At 51.8% G+C, this 24,589-nt stretch overlaps 1 protein-coding gene across 1 annotated transcript in view; it reads right to left on the bottom strand.

Annotated features, from left to right (window-relative positions):
* Positions 1 to 47: 47 nt before the first annotated feature.
* LOC104525636 (plexin-A1-like) overlaps positions 48 to 24,589 on the bottom strand; it is a gene marked incomplete at its 5' end in the record, with an annotated part of 67,771 nt that continues 43,229 nt past the window's right edge. The window contains 11 exon segments of the mRNA XM_010168847.1: positions 48 to 143; positions 3,914 to 4,064; positions 7,701 to 7,913; positions 9,609 to 9,778; positions 10,679 to 10,869; positions 11,558 to 11,654; positions 12,145 to 12,248; positions 12,806 to 12,965; positions 13,773 to 13,919; positions 18,996 to 19,062; positions 23,334 to 23,590. Coding sequence (XP_010167149.1) covers positions 48 to 143; positions 3,914 to 4,064; positions 7,701 to 7,913; positions 9,609 to 9,778; positions 10,679 to 10,869; positions 11,558 to 11,654; positions 12,145 to 12,248; positions 12,806 to 12,965; positions 13,773 to 13,919; positions 18,996 to 19,062; positions 23,334 to 23,590 — 1,653 coding nt within the window.

Raw genomic sequence — 24,589 nt, forward strand, 5'->3', positions numbered from 1 at the left:
CCGCCTCTGCCGCCCGCCCGGGCTGCTGGCACCGCGCCGCCGCCTTCTCAGCTGCTTAAGGCCATTGTGTCGATCGCCTGCTCCAGCTTACTCCTCAGCCGCTGCCGCCGGGCCTGCTCGTCCTTCTCCAACGCGGCTAAAATCTGGGGGAGACAGGGGAGAAGAGAGGGTGAGGAGATGTCCTCCAAGAAAGACGGGAGATTCAGACTAGATATAAGGAAGAAATTTTTTACACTGAGGGTGGTGAAACACTGGCACAGGTTGCCCAGAGAGGTGGTAGATGCCCCATCCCTGGAAACATTCAAGGTCAGGTTGGACAGGGCTCTGAGCAACCTGATCTGGTTGAAGATGTCCCTGCTCACTGCAGGGGGGCTGGACTAGATGACCTTTAAAGGTCCTTTCCGACGCAAACCAGTCTATGATTCTATGATTCCCAAAGCGGGTCCTCACTGCCCACATGGATGGCTCATCAGTGCATCAGGGCATGGGGATACGGTCCCATGGGAAGTACCGTGGGTTCACTCCTGTCCCTAACAAGGCCAGGAAAGGGCTAAAGGAGGCATGAGGCAGAGGACACTGTCCTGAGTGCTGCTGGCCCACAGGCAGAGCCTTCCAGGACCTCCAAGGTGCTGCAGTAACACCAGGGACCTGCTTGATACTAACAAGAAGCCAACTTGCACATGGGGAAATGAAGAAAACAAACATCCATCAGCAAATGGAGGGCAAACCCAAAAACCAAGGCAATGACACCTTCCTGCCATATCCATGACTCCCAACAAAGCTCCAATGTCCTAGGGAGGCAGAGGCTGCATTTCCAAGACCACGATCAAGCCATGAACTGGTTCCACAAACACAGAAAGACTAAATCCACGTGGCTTCAGCTGCTGCCATTGGCAAAACCCTGCCCATCTCTCCCCAAGGTGACAACTGAGGGACACTGGGGTGATGAAGAGGAGTCCCAGATGGATTTACCAGCATTGCCTGCCTCGCTGGGAGCCCTCAGTCCTGTGCAAAGGGTGCATCCATAGACATATGAGGATGGTTTTCCTCCTTTGAAATCTTTCTCTAAACAAGCTCCTGGCCATGATGACATCGCAGGGCAGAGGGATGGTCCCCTGCCCTGGGGAGGATGCAGTCACACCTGCAGGGCTGAGGAAGAACCAGCAGCAGGGGGAAGGCAGAGAACAAGACTCAGAGTGGGGAGAAGGAAGTAATGAAGCATAAAACAAAGGGGCAGTTGCCCTCCCAGCAGCTAGGAGACTTGTCTCACTAACACCATGCCAGCAGAGCAGAAAAGCTGATTTAAAAAAACGAAACCTGACAGAAATCTCATCTCCTCGGGTGAGCTAGTTGAGAGAGCAAATTTTTTGCAATTAAATATCAAGGCATCCGTCAAAGGGGATTTGATTAACCATTTCATTGGCTGCATAATTGGAAACAAACTGTTGTATAATTAATAGACTTACTAGGAGGCAGGCAAAGTCCATCAGGAGCCCTACAGGTAACTTCTTAATGGGGAATCAGCTCCATTTGATTAAGAGCTGCCACAGCACCGGAGGGTTGCGGAGCAGTGCACAGTGCGTGCTGTGCAGCATCCATCACGCTCCACACAGCTGCCTCCGGCCACCGGCACGCTCTGGCTCTCTGCCAGGCTTTTTGGGACACAACCAGGCTGGTCCCTGTCTGCTGGGGCAGTAGGAGATGCCTGATGGGGAATCTATTCTCAAAGGAAGGGAACGCTGCATCTTGATACCACCATCAGATCTTGAGGAGGGGAAAATTCGCCAGCGAGAGCCAGGCTCATCTGATTTACCACCCCTGGCAGCAACGACCCTGGGCTGCAGCTGGATTCGCGAGAGCTCATAGATTCTGCCACAAACGTGCCAGCCAGGACACTCCCCCACCATCCATCTCCACAGCCGCTGTCGGCCGTCATACTGCACACGGAATAAAATAACTCCAGTAACACTGATGTAGAAATCAAAACCCCACGTGCCTGAAAGGTGGCTGAGCTGGAACCAAATGAGATTGGTCCAAGAAGTGAAGAGGAGCCTATTCCACCTGCCCGCCTCCTCCGCCTCTCCTGGTAAGACAGCTGTGTATCCTGGGATGCTGAGGTGTCGAAAGATTCACAACCTGCCCCTGCATTTATTTGCTCCTCTTTTATCTCAGCCTCACAGAAACAACACAGTCAAAGGAAACCTGTGCTGAGCATGGAGAGACCCAAGTTTGTCACCTGCTGTAAGGAGCCAGGACCACTGATTACCAAGATGCAAGTACCCAAATGAAAATTAATTATGATTTTCATTCACAGCCAATGACAGCGTATTATTGCACTGAACAACAGGAAAAATTATTCTCTCCCATTTTGCATCAAAGAGGGTGCAATCGGGCTGCATATAATTGTGCTTAATGAATGAAAACAAACAAAGGGAACAGCTGCGATTTATTAATCCCATTACAAATAATAAAAGAAGTTCCTGAGAGCTGTGAACACACTTGTGATGATCAGACAGCGGGCGACAGCAAGACACTCAACAGATGTCAGGCTGCTGTTAGCGGGCAAGAAGAGGACCTGTGCCCCTAAAGGGCAGCTCATTAACACCCCACAGTCCCCTCCCTGCTTTCACCCAGGGCTTGGAGGATTTACTTAAGGCTTGGGGGACTTTTAGCCTGAAGTAAGCGAGCACCTGATGATGGCTGAGGGACGATGGCTGCCCTGCAGCAGATGTAGATCCTCCAAACTGTTCTTCTTCCACCCTCATGGTAGCCATAAACCATGAGCCACAGGGGTTGTAAAAGCTGTAAAACCCCTGAAAACCCTTCACGACCAACTCATCCCATAGTTGGGGGCCTCCTGGACGTGCCATCCCAAGTTGTTTGGAGAGCAGCACAGAGGTCCTACCAGTGCATGGTCACCAGCTGCACAGTGACCACCACACAGCACCTTCCCAAGCACCAGGGTTTCCTCCCATCCCTGTAGGCAAGCCAGGCCCTTCTCCTCCTCCTCCTCACTCCTGCAAAGCACCCAGCTCCATGACGATTTTGGCCATCAGGTCCCAGTGCTGACCTTAGATCCAGGGGCCAGGTCTGCTACAACCTGCCCACGGACTCCCTAAATTCACATCTCAAAGAAGCACTGGGAGATGCTTCTCAGGATTGCTGCAGTAAGACAGGGACCTCATTTCCTCTCCCTGCGGGGCAAGAGGCCATCTCTCTCAAAGTAAGGAGAAGTTGTGGCACTCTGTCATATAAATAAGCCACCATTCGAACACAGTCATCAGTCTGCTTTAATGGGACAATGAAATCTATATTATCATGTTATATGCATAGATCCATATTTTACTGTAGTTACATATTTTATTGCTTTAATAAAAAGATGCAGGGTGTGGATCTGAGTGGTGCTTTACAAAGGTAATTTGTATAAATTACAAGAGGGGTTTTTAACCATTCTTACTGATGTTCACAAAGCAAGCACTGAAGAGGCCACCACATCCCCTACCATCCCCAGGGAGCAGAGCCAGACACCGCCTGTATAATCACACGGTGTTGGCATCACCACAGCACCGGGTCATTGGCGGCGGGTAGGAGAGGCAAGGAGGGGAGGCACACTGAGATAACACCATGAACTCTGCAGCCCCGCTGAGCTCATGTGCCAAATAAGTAGAAAAATAGGTGTTTCCCACATTACTCACTGCAGAAAAATGAGAAACGAAGCAGTGCCTACAGCAGTGCCTAGCTCCATGGCTCCCAGACCTTTCCTCCCCCACCAGCCCGAGCACCCACACAGACTACGTTGCCCTCCCGCATCTCACAGGGTGTTTTTCTACAGGAAAAAGCGAGGGGATTGCAGAAACGAGGGCAAAGGGACACAGCTCACACACAAGCTTGGCTCCACATCGCCACGTCTTACCTCGTCTTTGTACTTGGTGATGTAGGAGTAGATCTCATGCAGCGCGCTCATACTGTTGAACTGGCTGAGGTGTAACCGCGACTGCTCTGCCAGGTATGCACTCATGTCCTGGTCACTGATTGCTGGCATTTTAGCAATATCTGCATAATATCTGCAAGGGAGAAACAAGAAGAGTGGATCTGATACAGGGACAGACAGAAGGGGAGGGGTCCCCACTGTGATGCTCGCTGAGAACAGCCACTGAAGAAGCAAGGTGAGGAGCAGCTTGCCTCCGAGCAGTAATATACCACTATCACCCATTATAACGCCGCTGCTCATCAAGAGGTCTCTGGGTGCTTTGTGGAGAGGTCAGCATCATCAGCAACCTGCTGCTGATGGAGCAGCACCAAGCTGCAAAGCAGAGCCTGAGCCCAACTCAGTCCTCCATACTGGGGAGCCAGAAGCCACTGCTGTGAAGGATTTCCCACCCTCTCCTAAACCACACATTTTTCCTCCTTCCCATCCCATTGGCATGTTTTGCAACCAAACAGCATCCACCAGAATCTTCCATGCCTGCAGTAATCCATAAGGCCTTGCTACCATTCTTCTAAGGTCGCATATCGCTAAAGCCAAATATCCTCCCTTGCATTCAATTAAATACTTGGTGCATGGACACAAGACAATCTCACATCCAGCCCTTGTCAGTACAGCACGCTCACATGGTTATGTCCTCCTCAGCACCAGGCATTAACACAGCCTATGACTGCTACTGGCCATGCTCAGAAGTTACCGGTCGCCAAAAAGCTAAGAGGAGTTTTCATTTTCAGTGAAAACCGAGGTTCTGCAGACACATTTGTAAAATTAAAGGATCCCAGGCAGCAGAGGAGGTAGCTGATGTCTTAGAACATGCCTGGGCCAAATGACTTGGTGCTTTCCTGCCTTCTTGTGCTTCCCTGATGGTTGCTACCAGCAAGATACTACCTTACATTTCTTAGGACACCTTAGAGATTTGCAGTCCCATCCCACAGCTGCCTCACTGATATGCTCAGCAAATACAGGGAAACCCAGACACAGCTTATATGGTCCAGAATCATAGTGGAAAAACAGAGTATCTAACAGGATATTCCTCAAAACCCAGGGAGATCAAAGCCACAGCATCCCATTGCACCAGAAGGGTTACACCAAGCAGATGCACCAGTGGACTGGCTGCTGAGGTCCTTTTGGAAACCAGGGTTGTGTCCACAGGCCTCTATTAAAAAAGAAACCCTACCCACTGCAAATGAGCCCTGGCTGCTCCCACCACCTGGAAATACAGCATGCCAGTCTCTCACAGGTTTACTTTACTCCTCGTGACTCCTCAAACTACTCAGTGAAGTTTCTGGTACACTGATTAGCATCATTAGCATCAGCAGCTGAATGCTGAGGTGGAACATGGCTGAAGCACTTGGATAGGAGCAGATGGCAGCAAGACCACTTGAGGAGATGAATAGGAGGATCTATTCCATCCCACAGCAATGAACTCAGCTACTGTTAAAATACTTGGGCAGTTTTTACAAGAAGGCTCATTCAGTGATGCTGGAGATTTCCTGGATGCTGCCAAGACATCAGAGGTCTGAGGTGAGGACCTCTGACTAAATCAGGTATCAGGAGATGCACCATGCCGCTGGAGTGATCACCCCAGAACGACATCTCCTAAAACTGACATTACTTCTACCTGTGCTGAGGAATATTAGGGACAATATGCCCAACCTTCTCAGTTCCAGCCAGCTTTGATTAGCAAAGAAAATCCATAGGGATCCTCCTGGTCACCTTTTAACCCCATAGGTGAAGGCCCCTGTGGGAAGGGACTTGTGGGAGATGAACGTGCAAGGGAGGATTTCTTCCATTGCTGAGGAAGAAAGTTTTTGGGGCTGCCACAAGATGTCCAGGTAACATGCAGTAGTTCTGCATTATGGGTTTTATCATGACACAAAAGATGGCAGGAAACCACCATTTTTCAATACAAGCGTGCATGGCTTATGTGGACCAAGATCCCAGTCACACCTACCATTTCCAGAGGACACCTACCACAGCTATGACCCCAGCAGCAGTCCCCTTGGGTTTCCCCAGGCTCCCCACCTCCCAAACCCTGTAGGGTGCTATTCCTGCCTCAGACTGGCAGGGTGTCCTTTTTTCAGCTGCTGCCTGAACCACATCAGCAGACAGACCTGCTTTTGGGACTAGCAGTCCCACTCAGCCGCCCTCGCATTGCTCCCATCCTGCCTCTGCAAGGGTTTGCAGCAATGGCTGTGCCAAAAGCCAGGAATGCTGATTACACTGTAAATCCCTGCAGCAGAGGAGACGCAGTCGCACCCTGCACAGGACAGCTCTGCCCCCTCCTTGGCTGCCTCTGGGACCGAACCAGTGGTAAGCGATGGCAGAACATCTGTCACCGGTGAGATCTCTCACCTCCTCCCCAGGGACACAGCGTGTCTAGACCAATGTTTCACTATGGAATGGGTTTATATCTTTTTTCCTCCAGGCACACACAGAGCTGAATATTTTTATCACAGAGATGGCAAGGTCTGAGAAATTCACCTTATGAAGTTTGTGATGTTCCTACGGGACCCTACTCCAAAGCTCCCTCCAGCCCCTCGCAAAGAACTTTCTCCTATTACAATGCAGCTCATCTCTCATCTCAGCCATCATATTTTAGAGGCACCTTTTCTTCTGATCCAAACTCTATTTTCCTCGAGGGAAGAAGTTTCTCTTTGTACCTGCCTGCAAAGCACCAGGCATGCCAATGGTGTGACAAAAATAACTGTGTGCCAGCACGTAACCAAAGGATGATTTAGGCTACAAAGTCCCACATGTTTATTGTTGCCTGGACATCTTTCATTCGGTTCATTCCGTATCTGGTCTTGATGCTGAAAAAAGGAAGGGTCCTCAGTTAAAAAAAAAAAGGGAGGGGGAGCATGATCTATAGCAGCATAAGGGAAAAGTTGCATCAGCAACCTGAAATCTGCCAATTTTTAAGCTTGATTAAGTTCCACTTTATAACACAGTAACATTTTTAAAAGGAGCTCTGTTTGGAGGGCTTTGGAGGACATCTCCTAGGTTTCTCTCCCAAAAGGATAAAGCTAAACACAGCATTATGCCTGAGCGCATCAATTTGCAATCAGTAGCATTCAAACCCTGAACCTTTAACCCTGCATTAATTCAGCGGGACAGAAGGATGTCTGTCATCAGCTAACAGTGAACGTGGAGGGTGTCAGTAGGAGTCAGGGGACCTGCTCCTCTCCCTGCTCCTCAGCACAGCAACAGCAGCCCGCGCACTGCCTCAGAGCATGTGTTCTCATCAGAATCCCAAGAGAGACGTACCGATGGATGAGAGATGAGGAATGATACTTTCCAACCATTTCAGCAAAACCTGCCTATATTGTTGTGGTACAAAAAAAAGGACTTCTTTAGTCCACAGCTGACTTCCCACTGCTCTTCAAAAGCAATCAAGGGAGGTGTTAGCAATTCCCTAGCACAGGCTAAGTTTTTTACAACAGAAAACATCAGACAACCTAAAAGTGGAGGTTGCTTTTAACACCCCTTAAGCATAAACAGCTCTGTCAAACAGTCATTGCAAACTCATTCCAGGAGACAACTGCAAGAAAGCATCATCTCCCAAACGAGAGGATCACCTTCCACAAGCATCAGCATGGTCCCTCTTCAGATAGCAGCCAAGAGAAGTCCTCCCAATGACCTGATTCCCCACATCCACATACATCCACTGTAAGTCCTCCAGATGAAGCAAGGAGATATTGCCAAGTCTACTCACCTTTCTACCCAGCTCTTGTAGTTGGGGATGTCCTTGGCGTACAGTAGTTTGTTGGAGGGAGAGTCTTTTCCTAGCTTGTGCTCAGAAGTTGAGCAGGAGTCCATGAATGTCTGAGCCACCACGGATAGGCAGGCATCAGTAATACTGTTCTTGTGAATGTCGAACACAAACTGGGGGTTCTTAATCACATTCACCCAAAAACGTAGAGGTAGACTGAGGGATGAAGGAAACAGGAGTCAGCACTTGGACCAAGCCCAACAGGGCAACTGGACACACACATGCACCTCCAGCAGTGGAGAAGGAGCTCCCCATGACCCAGAATTGGGCAAGATACTTTTCCCAGCACCCCAGGGATACAAACATCCCGGGGTAAATGGTCATTCCCCTCTGCCCTCTGGCCCCCACATAGCCACAGCTCTCCACTGAGAAATTCCTCAGCACAGCCAACATCTCCAAAGGCAAACCAGGGCAGCACATCTGTGGTTTCCCCAAAGATCCACTCATACTGAATAGCCCTTGCTGAGCCCATGGGTCACACCAGGCACGGTCTCTTCTCTTGCATCAATAATCCCTTCCAAGGCGCAGTGTGGCATTTCACACATCCCCCGTGTCAGAAAAGGGAGTTAACTGGACTCCTCAAGGGACTCATTAGCACATTTAACACCAGAGGAGAAATTAGGCAGCCTCAGATGCTGGAAATAAAGCTCTTGGCTGTAGAGACAGTGGGTGTCCTGGCCAGCCACCGACTGGATGTTTGCTGCACTGATACCTGTGCCACCCTTCATGGCTCCATTTCCCAGTCCTACTGCCCCCACCTCTCCCAGGAGCATCTCAGGGCCTCCCCCCATCCAAAAGCCTCTCCTCTCTGTCATCCCTCAGCACCAACACCCAGCAAATGCTTTTATCTTAGACAAAACGTACTTTGTTCCCCAGGACTTTCCTAATGAGGGTACCGGGTGCATGTACATATTTCATTTGCAAAGGGAATGGCCTCAAGAAATTAGCTCCACACATCGAATTAGCACCCAGAGATAAGCACAGGCATTAGTATGCAGGAGCCTGCATGCCCAGCCCCTGTGGAGCAGGGCTTTTTTTTCCTCCCTTGCCTTTTGCTCCTTCTTTTAATATAGAAAGCCAAGTTATAAATCAGTTCCAAGCACTTCCGCACTCTCACATCTCCATTTAAAAATGTTTCTTTTCCTGCCCTGCTAATTGCCAACAGTTACTGAACTATACAAAAGCAATTTGGCTGCCATTTAACAAATGCCAGACACGGGAACGTACGTACCCGTCTCCTGTAACGGCAAGATCAGAGAGATGAAATCAGCGAGGCAGCAGAAAAATGCCGAGGGGAGGCTGTGGAGCAGGAGCCAACGCCGGCTCCAGCCCTGGCCCCAGCACAGCACCCAGGGAGAGCCGCCGGGCGGGCTCTGTGGGTGAGGTGAGGGAGGCTGCACACACGGCTCTACAATGACTTTGTTAGGGCACGCTCGGCTGAGCGAAGGAGGGAGCATGGAAACACCTTTAGACCAGTCGAGATGAGAACTGGGGCTGGCATCTCCGGAGGAGGCTGGAGGATGGAGAAGCCCGAGCAGTGTTTGCCCGAGGTGAGATGGGAACAGAGCCGCCGGGGTCCTCAGCCAACTCACGGTCCTCAGCCAACTCCAGCGTGGTGCTGGGATTTGGGAATGGAAGGGCTGAGGGAGCACTACATTCCTGGGATTTTTTCTGCCGCAGGAAGGCATGCAAGAGATTTACCCACACTCAGCACACAGAGATATAGGCCTCTCTCGTCCTGGATCATTTCCAGGGACATATTTCTGCTCCCTGTGGGAGGGGTATCAGTAGCTGTGATATCATTAGTGCCGCCCCCCTCACCCCCCCCTCCCCACTGCCCTTCTCCATTACCAGTTACTCTTCCAGGTGTGCCTGACATCGTAATCATTGATCTGATGCTTATCAGCTTGTTCATCCAGGAAATCAAACATGTATTTGATGGCAAGGGGCAGTGCACTCCCACGATGTGCTGTGCTGAAGATGGTCTCAAACAGGTCATCCACGAACTTCTGCAGGGTGCCCTGAAGAGGAGAAGGAGATAAGGGTCACTCAGCAACACCCAGCACAAGCAGAGAGATGAGCCTTTAACTCAAGGTCAACCTTTAAACCAATTTCTCTTCTATTCCTACCACAGGAAGGGAAGAGAAGCAGAGTACAGTCTGTGGAACCCTACTGGTTCTCAGTGGTTTATACTGGGAAACAGACACCTCAGTGATGAAGTATCTCCTTCACCGCACGATCTGGCATGCTAAAAGCATGCAAATAAAAACATACAGAGGAAAAAACAATGGAGGTGTGTCGTATCAGGGTCTTTATTTAGGCCCCATCAAGGTACCCAAGACCTGATGACAAACATTGCTGAATGAGCCCTCGTTCCAGGAGGCAGGAGCCAAGTCACAGGGGAGATGGCTAAGCCCAGTCTCTGCAATCCTGAGGCTGGATCTTCAGCACAACCCTCTGCTCCTCTCCAGGGTCATCTCAGACACACAGCACCCGCTCTGCACTAGAGAAGGTTTTATACGCTGAGAGAAGGGGAACCCGCTGTGATGCCAAATGCCCCGGGTAATTGCCCTTCCCACATCACTGATTTTGCAGCTTCATCCCAAACACCAAAGAGGATGAGGCGCCTGCCCCAGGGCATCTCCGCTTCACAGTCCAGCAGCTGCTCAAGGATACACGGAACAGTAAAAATGTCAGAGTGCAAAAAGAAAATCCACTCAAGTGATATTCACTGAGGGCTTTGACACACAAAACCATCACCTCCAGCTCAAGAAAGAGACCAAGACAGTAGCTCCTCCTGTGCTGAAGCAGGAGGCTAATAAAAAAAGCAGTGCTGACCAACTTTTGGACAGCCCGAATCACTACCTTTCTCCACCCAGATCTGAAAAGACAAGTGGCAGCTGTGTCTCTCCATGCCATACCTTGGTGGCTAACAGACGGGTCAGGTAGATTTCAGAGACCATCTTGCTGCCTCGGTCACCCTCCCGTTGGTCCATGTGGTCGTGGTTTTTCACCAGGTGCCAGAGCTTGGTGCCGCTCTCCAGGTCGGGGGTGATCATGGGTGTCCGTGAGCGCAGGCTGTCAGGGCTGCTGGCTGTCCGCAGCATGCTCTCTGCAAGCACGGAGCACAGGGGGACACTTGTACCCTGCCCACCTCTGCCTTGCCACCAGCCCCTCCATCCCTCCACTGTGGCTTCAATACAGCTGTGAAACGGGAGCTTTGGGATCCAGCCTTGGGTCATGGATTGGGAGCTCTGCTGGGACCGCTCTCACAGCCTGACAGGCTATGTTCAAGCCTGGCTGATGTCCAGGAGCCAGGACCATCACAGAAGGGTTTCTGCAGAGGTCTGTCCTGCTCCCAGCACGCAGGTGCCAGGATCACAGATGCCTCCTCTGTCAGTCTGAGCTGGCCACACTATTCCCTTCCAAACCAAGGCTGAAGTAGACTTGCCAGCATGTTTGCTGGAGTCCTCAACTCTGCTCATTTAAGTGCAAAGTGTCTCTGTGCCTATTTTAATTAGATTTCAGGGGAATAAAAAGGAGGGGACCCCTTAGCAGCAGCCACTTGACGCGTGTCTTTCTCCCCCGAGTCTGACACGCTGCAAAGAGAGATGGCTCTGAGGGCATCTGCTCCCTCTTCAACATCAGAATAAATAGTGTGGTGCAGGAGAGCCGGGGGTTTGGAGGACCTTGTTCATGTGAGCCACGGTTACAATCACCTGCCCTGTGCGTTACTCTGCAAGCCCAGCCCCATGCTGCCTCCCCTGCCAGCACGGCGGAGGATGCCCCAGTGTGCTCACCGTATCTGCTGAGGGACTTGGTGAAGGTGGAGGAGTTGGAGATGTTGTATGCTGAGTTCTGTTTGGGCACCAGGGCTACCGAGGAGCCGTCTGTCACCTGAGGGCAGAGATGGCATGAGCAGACACTGGAGAGGCACAGGAGGAACAGCCCCGCAGCAGGGAGAAAACAGCCCAGGAGGGATGAAGCTACACTGCACCCCGCCCCAGGGACATCCATCTCCAGCAAAGAAGACCTGCATATCTACCTGTGCAACAGCCTGGAGGAAGAGTCAGAACAGGAACATACCAGAAACCTTGGCATGAAAATTGCAAAGTAAGGTCAGAGCAGGAAACAGCCTCTGTGAGTGCTGGAGATGCTCCATTTACTGCTTCCTTCAACAGAAGGACCGTAAACATGGGGCCCAGGCAGAAAAGTGACTGCAGACCTCCTGGCCATGACGCTGCATGAGCAGCACGGTCTGGAGAGCCAAGCCCAGGCCCTGACCAAGCTGAGGTGCTCTTGGTGCATCTTGCTTGGACCAAGAAGAGATGCTTAAGCTCAAAGCAGCTAGTGACTACTCAGTGCTCTCCACCATGGACAGCCTTACCTGGTAGTGGGCCAGTGTGTTTAGCCTCTTCCAGTCATTGTCAATCTTTGTGGTGACATCTTCATCCTGCAGTATGATCCGGGCCATCCTGCCCTGCCGCCACTCTGTCCCCATGAGGAAGAAGGGCTCATGGTTAGGGGACAATAGGAGGACAAAGCCAAGGCAAGGGTAGGAGCACAGTCTGGGCATCAACATAAAAGCCCTCCTGCCATGTTCTGAACCCCAGGACTGATGACTACCAACATGGTGTTAGGCAAAAGCTGTTTCTAAGGACTCAAGGAAAGACAGCATCAATTTGACCCTGGTGACCATTTCCTTTGCTCCTCTCCTCTTCATTCTCCTGCCCCTCCTTTAAGAACTGGACTATGAACACTGTTCTCAGCTGGCCTCCTTGGACCTCAGTCACCTCAAGCCTGCAACCCAGACCACAGCCAGAGCCAAGGAGGCTCCTCTCCCCATCCTCTCTACAGGCAGGATCCGCACTCTCATGCCAAGGGGTCCCTACACACAGTCAGTGCCGCCAGCGCAGCAAAAGTGGACTGGACAAGCACAAATGCTCTGGTCCTGCCAGGTCCCCTCTCCTCTAGGAGATGTGGATCTTCCTGCCTTAAACAGGTTTTTTGGCACTTCTGCTCTTAGTCACAAGTCTGCTGCCTCTTACCCAGGTCCATGTCTCCGGCTTTGGGTCGCTGGGAATAGGGCACTCCCTTGTAGACAGCGTCCAGCAGCTTCTCTTTCACCTGTGTGATGGTGTCGCAGTTCAGCACCTTGACAGGGATCTCTGGGGCGTTCTCGTTCTCAGGGTTCACGCAGTTGAGGGTCTGCACAGCACAGGGGGGCAGAAAGACTCGAGTGAGAGGTTGTGACGCACTGGCTGAAAAGGGCTGAGGACAGGGGGATACAGCTGCCTATGGACCATGTCTTCTCACCTCCCGGGCTACTGTGGAGTTGCAGCCACTTGGCACATTCCTGCATCTCCCTGCCACCCTCTAATCACAAACTATTCCCAGAAAGGCAGCACAGTGTCAATGAAGGAATCTTGGGCCAGCAAACCATGCCCAACTCACCAAAACCTGTCTAGCCTGAGCGATGTCTGGGCACACTCCACTCTCCTCCCAACCCCACCCTGGTCAAGGTGGTGAAGAACCAGCTGCAGGCTCAGCCAGGGGAAGTGCCTGGTTTATCATTCAGATGGACAGAGAGGGCTCACAAGGAGGAAGAGAAGTATCTCTCCTTCTCCTCAGATCTCAAGGCTCTAACTTTGATCCCCACCAAACATGAGCACTGGTTGCTCCAGGTAGCACGTGCTCAACAGCATCTCTGGTCCCGTAACTGTCAGGGTCATGGGGTTTGCTGGAAGAGGCGTGGAGGGGGATTAAGTTCATGTTTGGCTTTCTCAGCTCCATGCCAAGAGCAAACCTTGCTATGAAAAGGCCCTGTTTCTGACCCCAGCTGAGATGGGCACCACACAGACAGGGCAAGAGGCATCTCCAGGGATCTCAGAGAGGAGAAGAAGAGACAAACCACTTTCTGCAAAGCACTTTGGGTGCCTCCAAAATCTTGTTCAATAGCTGGACCTAGCAGTCCTGGCAAGCACTAGTAGCAGTGAGGCTTCCACTTGCACTAACCAGCATTTTGTAGTCAATCTGCTGCCGGATAAGCTTGTCTTCACTGAGGGAGTAGCGAGCCTCTCCTGTGATGGCATCAATGGGTCCCTTCTCCATCTGCTGCTTGATGGCACAGTAGAGCATGAAGAGTGGTTCCCCAGCACACTCCTGCAGGACAGGGATGGAGGAGGAGGAGAGAGAGGGGTGAGAAAGTACCAGGCACCAGCTTTGCTTTCCAAGAACCAACACCATATCATGAGCCTGCAGTGGCCCTGCAGCATCCAGTCCCATATGTGGCTTTATAAAGAATCTCCAGCCCTTGCTCAAGGAAGCAGGCACATGGTAAGGTTCATCTCATGGGGGAACTCATTCTCTCCTTCCAAGCCTGATGGAGGTTGCTATCTTGTCTATCAAACCCTAGGCCTCAGCTTCCCAGAGTTTCCAGGCACCCTCTGGTAACTTCTGCTCATTCTACAAGCCAAAAATAAGCTAAAAAAGTTAAATTCAGGGCTACTGAAGAGCAGACTGGGACTGGGGACATTGTGTATGGGATATAGCCTATGTCTGAGCTGGTCCAGACAAGAGAAGCACCTGAGGACTGGAAAGGTCCTGTGGGCCCTTGCCCAGGTATCACAGTGCAGTTCTGGCATCTGCCAGGAGTCCAGCCACACATGAGAGAAGATCAAAGGAGGTTTCTCCATATGACGGCTGGGCACAGCCAGCCAGATCCACTGGGAAGGAGAAGCAAGAGAGCAACTCACTGACAATCCTGCCCTGACTCTCCAGCTGACGGAGGGGACCAGGCAACGAGGTTTCCTGCAGTTAAAACCATTTGCCACCTACATGTCCCCAGTGACAAACCCCTATAGTCAGAGCCAGCTTTAGCCACCAGACAGAGCCAAATCAGCATCTACCTCTTAGGTAGGAGGAAAGGAGAGGGAAACTGGACCAGATACTTCTCCCAAAGATGCTGGAACTGCAACAACCCAGGAACAGCAAAGGACTCGCCAAGAGTGAAGGCACCAACCAGCCTGGAGCCATGATTTGGCATAGGGGGACTGGAAGTGGACATCTCCCTTTATCACCCAAGGCCCAAACCTCTGCCCTGAGCTGCATCCCAATGAGCCCTTCCAGATGCAGGCACTAGCCCTAAGGGAGAAAAAAGGGTATGATGGGAGCAGAGGATGGGGAGAAGTCCCAGCAGATTTTACCCCACCAGCCCTCACCCCTCCTTCCTGCCTGCCTCACAAATAAATTGTACTTTGGTGCAAAGTGTGGCTGCTCTCCCTGTCACCATATGCTGTTAGCATCTCGTTAGCATCTGCGGTAATTAAAGAGACAGCTGCTAACGAGCAGGAACAGGCATACATCATCCCCAGACCTTCCGACAACACGCCTGTCTTTGAAATTATGTTTCATTTGCAAACTTGGCTTCATTAAGTCAGCTTGGAAAAGTGAGAGACCCAAGGTGGGTGCTACGATGCACATTACCAGCTGCCCAGCAAGGTGGGAGTGCCAGGCTGGCCACAGAGCAGTGATTCCCTGGGGGATCCCAGGACACCCCTCCAGCCCCTTGAGTGGAAAGACTCAAGTTGCTTCTTCCTGTTGCCTGTAAAAAGTCCTCATAAAACTTGCCAGTCTGTAGAAGTGGTGTGGATGGAGGATAGCTTGGAGCAGGACTCCTGCTCGTATCTGGCACAGCTGCACCCATCTCAGCCTACAGATTTCCCCTCTCCGGTGAGGCAGGGTTGCTGTCCCCTCATCTGCAGCTCTGTGCCCACCTCTGGGGATTGCCACCAAGAGAGGTGGGTTCAGCCCTTCCCACACTGGCAGCCCGGTTGCACTCCAGGCATCACAGCATCACCTCCTCTGCTCCCTGGACATCAGCCAGGCTGATGGGGAATAAATCTCTTTTTGGATGCGTGGATTAGAGCTGATCCCATGGCCACACCAGAGGGATGGAGGCATCAGTGGTCCTGGTGACGGGTATGTCACCCCTGCAGCACCATGCAGGCTTCTGGGGTCTCCTGCGTGCCCCAGGATCCTGGTCTCCTTCTGACCTGTTGGGCACCCTAATGCCAACCAAAACAGCCCCTCTGTCCTGTCCCCCGACTCTGCACGCCCTTCACATTGCAGCGTGGCTTCCCTACCTGTTCCAAATGTGGGTCCAACCCTTCAAATCCAAAACCTCACTCCCAACCTCACTGTCCCCAATGACTCTTGAGGACTGGGGCCGAGATGCTGCCATGGGTCACAGCTCACTGAGTCACAACAGCATTCTATCAACCCCTGGGCTCAGCTTCCCAGAATTTCCAGACACACTCCAGTGAATTCTGCTAATTCTACAAGCTGAGGATGGTTTAGGGCTCATCCCTGACAGAGACCAATAAAACAAAGAGGGATCACAGAAACCAGAACCAGGCGATTGCTCCGAGATGATCTCCATGGGGTGAGATACAGCAGCAGACTCCTGAGGTGGGTCCGGGCAGCCCCCCAGGTTGATGGAGGGCATCCTGCCCCAAACGTGGCTATGCCCATGCTGCCAGCCCCAGAGCAGTTTGCTCGCTGCCAGGGCCTGATTTGGGGGGGTCTGGGGGGGTCTGGGGGGACTCTCCGGGTGAGCCCATCTGAAGGAGAGCGGCTGCAAACACCCGGTGCGTGCACACGCTGGTATGTTGGGAGCAGGCTGAGGCGAGCCAGCTAACGCTCAAACTGTCTTATTGACTAGATCTAGCTCATCAGGCACCTAATATGGTGCATTTTTCAGCACTTGTCTCAATTTATCCCCCTCCCTTTCCCCGGGGTGTCTCATTAAGAGTCTGATAAATGCTACTACAGGGTCCCTGTGAAAGCACCAGCCCTTGCTGGCTCCCCACGCTGCTGGCCCTGGGCAGGGGAGGCTGTCCTGTCCCTGTCCCTCACCCCAGCACATCATGGCCACACGATGCTGTGTCCGGCTCTGCTCCAGGCAGGTTTGCTGAGAGCAGATCTGGCAGCTGGGCACATGTCCGCCTGCCTCGTTAACATGCACGATTACCACGGTTTGGTGCAGTTTCCCTGCTGGCAAACTCTCTGCTGTGACACCTCCCCATCTACTCCACAGGTTTCTCCTGCTTGTGATGCCATCTGTGATCTCCTCACTGTCAGGAGACAGGTGGAAATGCCCCCATGGGTCTCCTCTGGTGGGATCGACCCAGGAGAGGCCATGAAGGCATCCTCAAGTTTCTTCCAGTCTAATTCAAGTGACCCAGTCGACAGAGTTCCAACCATTTCCCCAGGGAGATGATCCCCAGTGTAACAAATCCCACAGCCAGTGGGTTTATCCAGGCATGTTCCTCCTGTAATGGTGCATCTAGATTACACTTCTCTCTCCTGCTGCTGCCATCCTAACACTGAAGGTGTTCTCCTTCGCCAAAGCCACGGTGTAGCCAAGGACTTTACAAAAAGGCATTGCCCCGGTCTCATCCCACGTCTTCTCTCCTGCTACTCCTTGTCCTCAGACCCATCCCACACTGACAATGTGCCTGAACCCCTCTGCAACGGGGGACAGGGCTGTATAAGGACAGATGCAGGACAGCAGTGGCTTTAACCACCCGAAGCAGTTTCTGAACAAGGTGAACATGCATCCATCATCTGCCCACATGTCAAAGCCCAGCCAGGGACAGGCCAAGGGCATCAAGTCACACACATGAACACAACATCCCCAAACGCCGCTGTGGGCATTGGAAAGCTGCGCACTCCACTTTGCTCAGGCAAAGCACAACCTTGTCCTCCTCAAGGAGCCCTGAGGGAGTTTATCCACAGCAAGAGCAACTCCTGCCTGTCCCACTGACCCCAAAGAACCTTCTCATGATGTCCTACTTGATCCAACCGGGCACTGCAACTGCAGAGGCAGAGGGTGGCCCTGTTCAGCAAAGCCCCATCATGAAGAGGCAGTGAGAGGTTTGACATCTCCCCACAATGGGCACAGCTCTTCTCCTCTCCCACCCCTGGAAAGCAATCTCCACCATACGCCACAGCTAGATTTTTATAGATACAGGCTATCCCTCGATGAAGGCAAAAAGCCAAGTGCATGTAAGTGATATTATAAATCACCTCTCCTTGACGATCACTTGAGTTCTGCACAGGCTCCTGCTCGCTCTCATCTCTTGGCTGGAAATGGTTCAAACTCTCTTTATCTTAATGAGGGATGAAATCCTGCGAAAACAGCTGTGTGCCACCCAGCCTCCCTGCACTGACACCAGGCAGGATCCCAAGAAACAATTCTGCTGACTGACAAACCCACAGTGGGACAAGAGACGCCATTCACCCCATTGATGTCATCCTGAAGCAGCAGCAGGACCAAGCTGGGGGTCCACAGGCTGGAGCTGCAGCTGTGTAACCTGCATGGCTGCTTATGCAGCTCTAGCAGGTGGAGGCACTGGTGCTGATGGGATAAATGTTCTCAATACAGGTTGGGTGAATCGGTAAAAGCAGCCCTTACACTTTGGCACCCTCTTCTGCTACCCCAAATGAAATTGGGGAAGAGGGGAATTCAAGCTAACAGGCTTGCCAACAGGGGCACGAGAAGGTCGAAGATCACCAGCACCCTCCTGCATACGCTGTGGAGAGAGCTGGATCCCTGGCTGCCAACAAGTCCCACAGGACATCCATCCCCACCAGGACACCTTTTGGAGGGGTAGTAGCAGCAGAAGTGCAGATGTCTGGGTAAAACGATCGCCCCACCAAGAAGCCTCTACGTCAGAGATGAAAGAAAAGCAGCAGCATTATATGAAGGGTGCAGCACATCAAACTACAGCTCAAACAGGCAGAAATATCCTCCAAGCACAGCAAAGTCTACAAAAGGAACAGCTCCCAGGGCTTCCTCCTCCTGACTTATACAAGCAGAGGCAAGGAGGGAGCAATGGGGACCACTCCAAAGTGATTCAAGACTCAGCAGAGTTGCTTCAGATTTATCCTTTCCCCAGGTGCTGTTTTTATGAAGATCTCAAACCCACTACAGATAAGCAATGCCAGTCTGGATTTCATTTCTCAGTCTCAGCTCCTTCCCCAACAGGAGATCCATAATCACACTTCAGAAACACAGGATGAGAACAAAGGCCAGGGAAGCGATGTCTGCTCCAGGAGAGAGCAGCAGTGCTGAGGAGCACATCAGCCCTGGCTCCAGGTACCACACTGCCCATCCCAGTGAGGCAGGAACCACCTTCCCACTCAGGTGGAGTTACCATCTCTTTCCAAACTCACCTTCAGAAACTTGTACAGCAGAAATGTGAACCAATTCGTCAGCATCTTCTCTGCCACCGACTCCGTTCTGTAGGGAAGGCAGAGAGCAAAGCCGTCAGGAGAGGATATTAAAGGTCTCTGATCTCACTCGTTGCCACCTCAGCCTTGGACTGTAGCTGTATTATTTTTGGCTTTAAAAGGACACATCTGGAAAGGCAGGAGCCTCGAAGCAAAGAGGCACAAGCCGACAGCAAAAGCTCTACTGAAAAGCCAACCCATCTGCAAGGCTGAGCCACAGCAGCTCCCCAGGAGGGAGAAGCAAATTGGTCTCGAGTGTATTTGGAGATCGAGAGAGAGCCAAGTATGACCTTGTCCCAGGGGGAGTCACACCCAGGGGATGACCAGCTTTCTACCCCTCCCTGGTACTTTCTACTTAAATGAAGCTTGTTTCTTGCATCGTCTCCCATCGGAACCAGGCAATTCCCTCCACAGGAGGACTGGATGAGACACTTAAGACAGGGTAAAATGTCACCAAACCTACCTCAAGCTCCCCAGCTAAAGCACAACCTGAAGGGAAGAGCTGAGGTTGCAAGGCAAGGTCAGATCCTGACCCACATTCCCACAGCAGGAGCATCTCCTTCCACATCCACGAGTGCCAGATCTAGCTGGAAGCCCCTCTCCCAGCCTGGGAGCTGCTCTCACTTCTGCTCCTGCAAGGCACTGAACACTGCTATTGCCTTGACACAAGCCCACCACTACTGGGTGACATGGGACTTCCTAGCAATACCCAAAGAAGCCCTTGGTCTCTGCAGCCTCAAAGCCCAGGACCCCCAGGAGAGCAGGAAAACAATCACCACCAATACTGGAGGGATAACAAAGAGTGTTCCCCAGCAGCCTGTGCAAGGTCTGGTCAGAAGAACTTCTGGAGGATAGGACAACTGATTCTTGGCACTCAGTGGCAGTGATGATGAAGCTTTAGGAGGACATGGTTTGCATCCTCACTTCTCTCCATGCCCCTGCCCTTGGGCCTGGATCTGGGTTGCCCTTGGGTGGGGACACAGAGCCCTGCAAGGCAGAGAGGGTACTGGTCCACTGGCACATGGCCTTGTTAAAGCCGCCACTTGACTGAGGTCTAGAGACTTTGATCCCAATATGGTTTTGGTCAAACCAAAAACAAGGGGATTAAAGGAGGAAGGAAGAAGAGCAGTGGCTGGAAGCTCAAGTTGTTTTCCATGTACCATGCATGGTGGAAATCCTGGGTCTGTGTGTCTCCCTGAAGTGGGGTGGTGATGTAGGATTTTGCAGTGAACAATGCTGCAACCACATGCTCAAAAAGGAGCTTAAAAATGGAGCTGTGCCTCACAGCCTTTGGAGACGCAGCTGAAGGAAGCAGCCAAAAATGCCTCAAGAAAACCTTGCCTCTAGTTTCCTAAAGCATGGTCCAAATCCAGACGGCAACATGCTCCAAAGCACCATGGCAAGGAAGGTCCAGGGGAGTCAGCTGTGTCTGTTTGGGACCATCAACTCACAGCACGTGCATGAGAGGGAGAGCAGGATCCTGCAGGATGGCTGTGAGATGTGGTGGGTCCAAATAGGCCATGGGGATCTCAGGTTGGTGGTACTGCAGCCAGGATGTGCTGTACACACAGAGGAGAGGGACATCCTGGCATGGAGGGAGCTGAGGGGGACACAGGACCCAGGTGTACCACAGCCCTACGAGGGCAGTTTAACACGCCTGTGTCTGCACTACAGCCCAGTCTCGCTGCTGTAAGATTAAATTTCCCTTAACACGTCCATTATTTGTAAAGTGGCTTTCACTCTCTTTAGAGTAAAAATGCCAACCAGCCTCCCAACCCTCTCTGGTCAGGCTTCTTCAGCTTATCCACCCATTAATCATCAGATCAGCCACTTGCAAATGCAGATGCTCCTGAAAGCACAAGCAATACTAATGACTCACGAACGTGGCTGCATTCCTGTTGCACCAGGGGAATGGACACAAACGGGTTCACTCAAGAAACAGAATCCAGAAAGAACATGAACCTCAGAGCCATCAAGAAGAGTCCCACTGCCCGATGCCGCACACTGCCCAACAGCAATGCCATGCCTGGCAGATGGGACAGGAGCAGTTCCCGATGGCCAGATGGCTGGGGTAGGAAATCCACTTTCCCAGAGTTTACTCAAGCTGACTCAGGGTCCTATGATCCCTTCCAAGGCTTTCTCTCCCTGCTAATGGGGCTTAGCTCTTTTTGTCCATCCTGGAATAGCACAGCCCTCCTTAAACCATTAGCGGACAGTAATACCTGAGCCTTCAGGGGAGGGAAGCACCAGGAAAGATTAATCCATCAAGGGGAAGGAAAAATGGAGAAGGAAAGGGACATGGGGAGATGGTCAAGGGAGGGGTGGACTGAAGCTATTTATCAGACACCCTCCCCAGCCCCAGATCAGGTCCTTCACTGACCAGCCTGTAACACTCCTCTGAAGTGCCACCACCCAGGCTCCGGTGGATGTTTGTCTTTATCCCTGACAGAGCCAGATGCCACAGCAACGGGGGGGATTATCCAATAACAAAATAAATAAATAACAGCTCTCTCCAGTTAGATCCATGTTAATCCCGTTGCCCTGGGTGGTAAGCACGCTCTCACGCCCAACAGCAGGGCTAATCCAAAGCAGAGAAGCACAGCCCTCAGCACCGCTCACTCCGGGCTGTGGCTGCAGGAAGAACAAAGTCTCTTCATTAAATATCATTAAGGGAGGCACAAGCCAGGTCCCAGCCAGGGAACCTCGTCCCTGTCCTCAGCCTCCTGCTGCTCCACCTGTGATGGGCCTTTGAGCTCCGTGGCTGGGGACCAACAATCCTCGGGCTGTCGGCTCTCACCGTGCCAGCACGGGCTGAGCTCTGGTCCTGTGCTGTTCCCACGGCTCAGACACGGCAGCTGCTGGCCTCCTCGCACTGCTTTTTATTTATATTTTATTGATTTACTTCATTCCGGAGATTTGCTCCGATGGCAGCAGCTTCAGGATGGTCTGTGAGACCCAGGAGCTGGAAGTGCAGTTTAAATATTTCAGTGAAGCTTGGTGTCATGGAGGGACAGTAAGAAGGGAAAAGCCTAGGGATGCACTTGGGGAACAGGGATGGGGGACAGGGGTCAGCACCTCCAAGACCCACCATTCTCCTGGCCAGCCACAGGTCTACATCCCACCTCCTCCCTGGCACATCGCTAATGAGGTGCTTTCAGAAATTAAGGGCACCCTTGTAACGTGACAAATGAAGCAGAGAGAGTAAGAAAGCAATGTGCCTAAAGAGACCAGCTGAGGAAAGGAAAAAAAAACCAGCTCGCTTCTGTGTCTTCTCTAGGTGTCTCCCCAGGGCCAGGCACAGAAAACCCAATAGGCATTGTCCAGTGCAGCCATGCCATGAACAGTGGTTGATGTCTAAAAGACGCTCTGGTTTTCTTGAGACCTTCTGGTGACATGCCAGTCTGTGGCTCTCAGCTGTCCCTCCATCTCTGCTGGAGGCTGGTGGCACCAGGCTGGTGGAAACAGAGATGGGGAGACACAGCATGTTGTGCAAAGGGAGAAGTTGGCACAGAGGGCCTCAAGCTGGTCTGGTGGAACTTATTAATTGTTTTTGTTCAGCACTTGGTGTATCTTTCAATATTCATCAGCCTATGATGAAGGAGAGCTCAAAGCTATTGTGAAATATTGATGGGCCAAGCAGACTCACGGCAGGGCTTGGCAGGCTGCCTCCTGCTCGCACTTGCCCCCAGCCCCAGAGAGACTCCCAGCTTGTGAAGTTCCGCTTGGCTTTCCCAGGAAAACCTCCACATGCCCAGAAAGGCGGACAAGCCCCCAGGAGGTAGCAGGGGAAGGAGGACTCCTGCCTGCTGCCAGCCCACAAAGTCACCCATGGCAAGGCAGCCACCAGGCAAGGCAAGAGCTGCCCTACATGCAGAGATGTGTGGGGGACCACTTGGTCACCTGGAAAAGGGAAGGCAGGTGGGAGCATCTCCACAGTGCCTGACATGAGCGTGCATCCTCCCTGCACCAGCCTACGCAGCTGGCAGCTGCCGAGCATCTCGCTTCCTCCTTTCCAGACCTGAACCCACACAGGCCAAACCAGAGCGAGAAACTCCCATGGGCAGCTCCTGAGTTGGCTGGGTCCAGGTGGTCCCACATCCCTCTTATACTTGCACACAGACAGCCAAGGAAACGCTTGACCACAGACGCAATGGTGGCATTGCCACAGCCAACACCAAAGCCATCACTGATGGCAGCCCTAAAGGACACCAGCTCATGCCCAAGCACTCAGAAGAGCCTGGGCACTGTCCCACAGCTCCAGCCTCTCAGATGGTCACTCACCTCCGCAAGAGCAACTTGGGGTGGTTCTTACTCTCCAGATTCTTCTCAATGAGGTCGGAGAGGAGCTGCTTCAGCACGCCCGTGGCATACTCCATCTCACCCTGCAGCGCCGTCATGATGAGGGAGGCCACGTTGCCGCGGTCCCGCATGGAGAAGCTCCGCTGAGCCTCCAGAGTGCGGATGAAGGTCAGCAAGAAGTGTTTCTTGTTCAGGAGCTGCCCAAAGAGGGTCAAAGACTTCTCCACGTTTGCCTGGACCTGCAAGGATAGAACAAAGCTGGGAGATGGGCACGAGGGAGAGGGAGATGAGAAGGTGGCTGGGCTGCACAAGACCTTGGATTCACCCTCATCCCCCAAGAGGAAAGGATGAAAAAGGGTCAAAAAACAGCTAGATTTGAGCTCTCCATACTACCAAGCTTCCTCTTTGGTTCCCTCCAGAAGTATTATCTACTTTGCAGCATCTCAGCATCAGGTTAACACAGTCTGAGGGCATCGAGGGTATCACATACACTTCCATACAAAGACTCTCTCCCATGCATGTGCAGGCACATACACACACTCCTCTCCCATAAACAAACACGCTTTCCCTCCCAATCTCACACAGAAATCATAATGTTCAATTTTAGCTAACAAGCAGCTCGATTCCCACCCAAGTCACTGCAACACGCACCTCGGGTATTGCACAGAAAGCAAATAAAGCCACAACCCTGAGCTCCACCAGTAGCAAACTCGCCTGGTTTTGGGGGGGGCCTGGATTTCAGACAGGGAAGCAAATAGCAGAAACCTGGCTCTGCCCTGCTCCAGACAGCCTGAAATATTCTCTTTCCTCTTGAGATGTTTGAAGGTGTATTTCTGGCCATACTTGGCCACGTAGGACCCAGCAGGGATTGGGCTGGGATGCTTTCATTTCTGCACTGCCGTCATCAGCCCAGCTCTGGTCAGCCCTGACCACATTTCTTATCAGAAATGAACATTTTTACAACACAACGATTTCCCATTAGAAAAGATGGTTTGCTCTGAATAAAAGCCTTGCTATGGTGAAACATCAATTTTAATTATTTTTCTTCCCCGCCTTGTCTTCCTGATTGAGAGAAGTAAAAAATTTCATTTCACATCAATATTTGGAGACAAAACAACACTTTTCATTTCAAAACACCAACTCAAAATGAAGAACAGGGTTTTGACACATCAAATCATTTCATTTCAATCAAAACTTTGGATCGGTGCTGTTCAGTTCAGCAAAATTCCTCATGGTTC

This window comes from Antrostomus carolinensis, unplaced genomic scaffold (assembly GCF_000700745.2).
Source record: "Antrostomus carolinensis isolate BGI_N321 unplaced genomic scaffold, ASM70074v2 scaffold6585, whole genome shotgun sequence".
Lineage (NCBI taxonomy): Eukaryota > Metazoa > Chordata > Aves > Caprimulgiformes > Caprimulgidae > Antrostomus > Antrostomus carolinensis.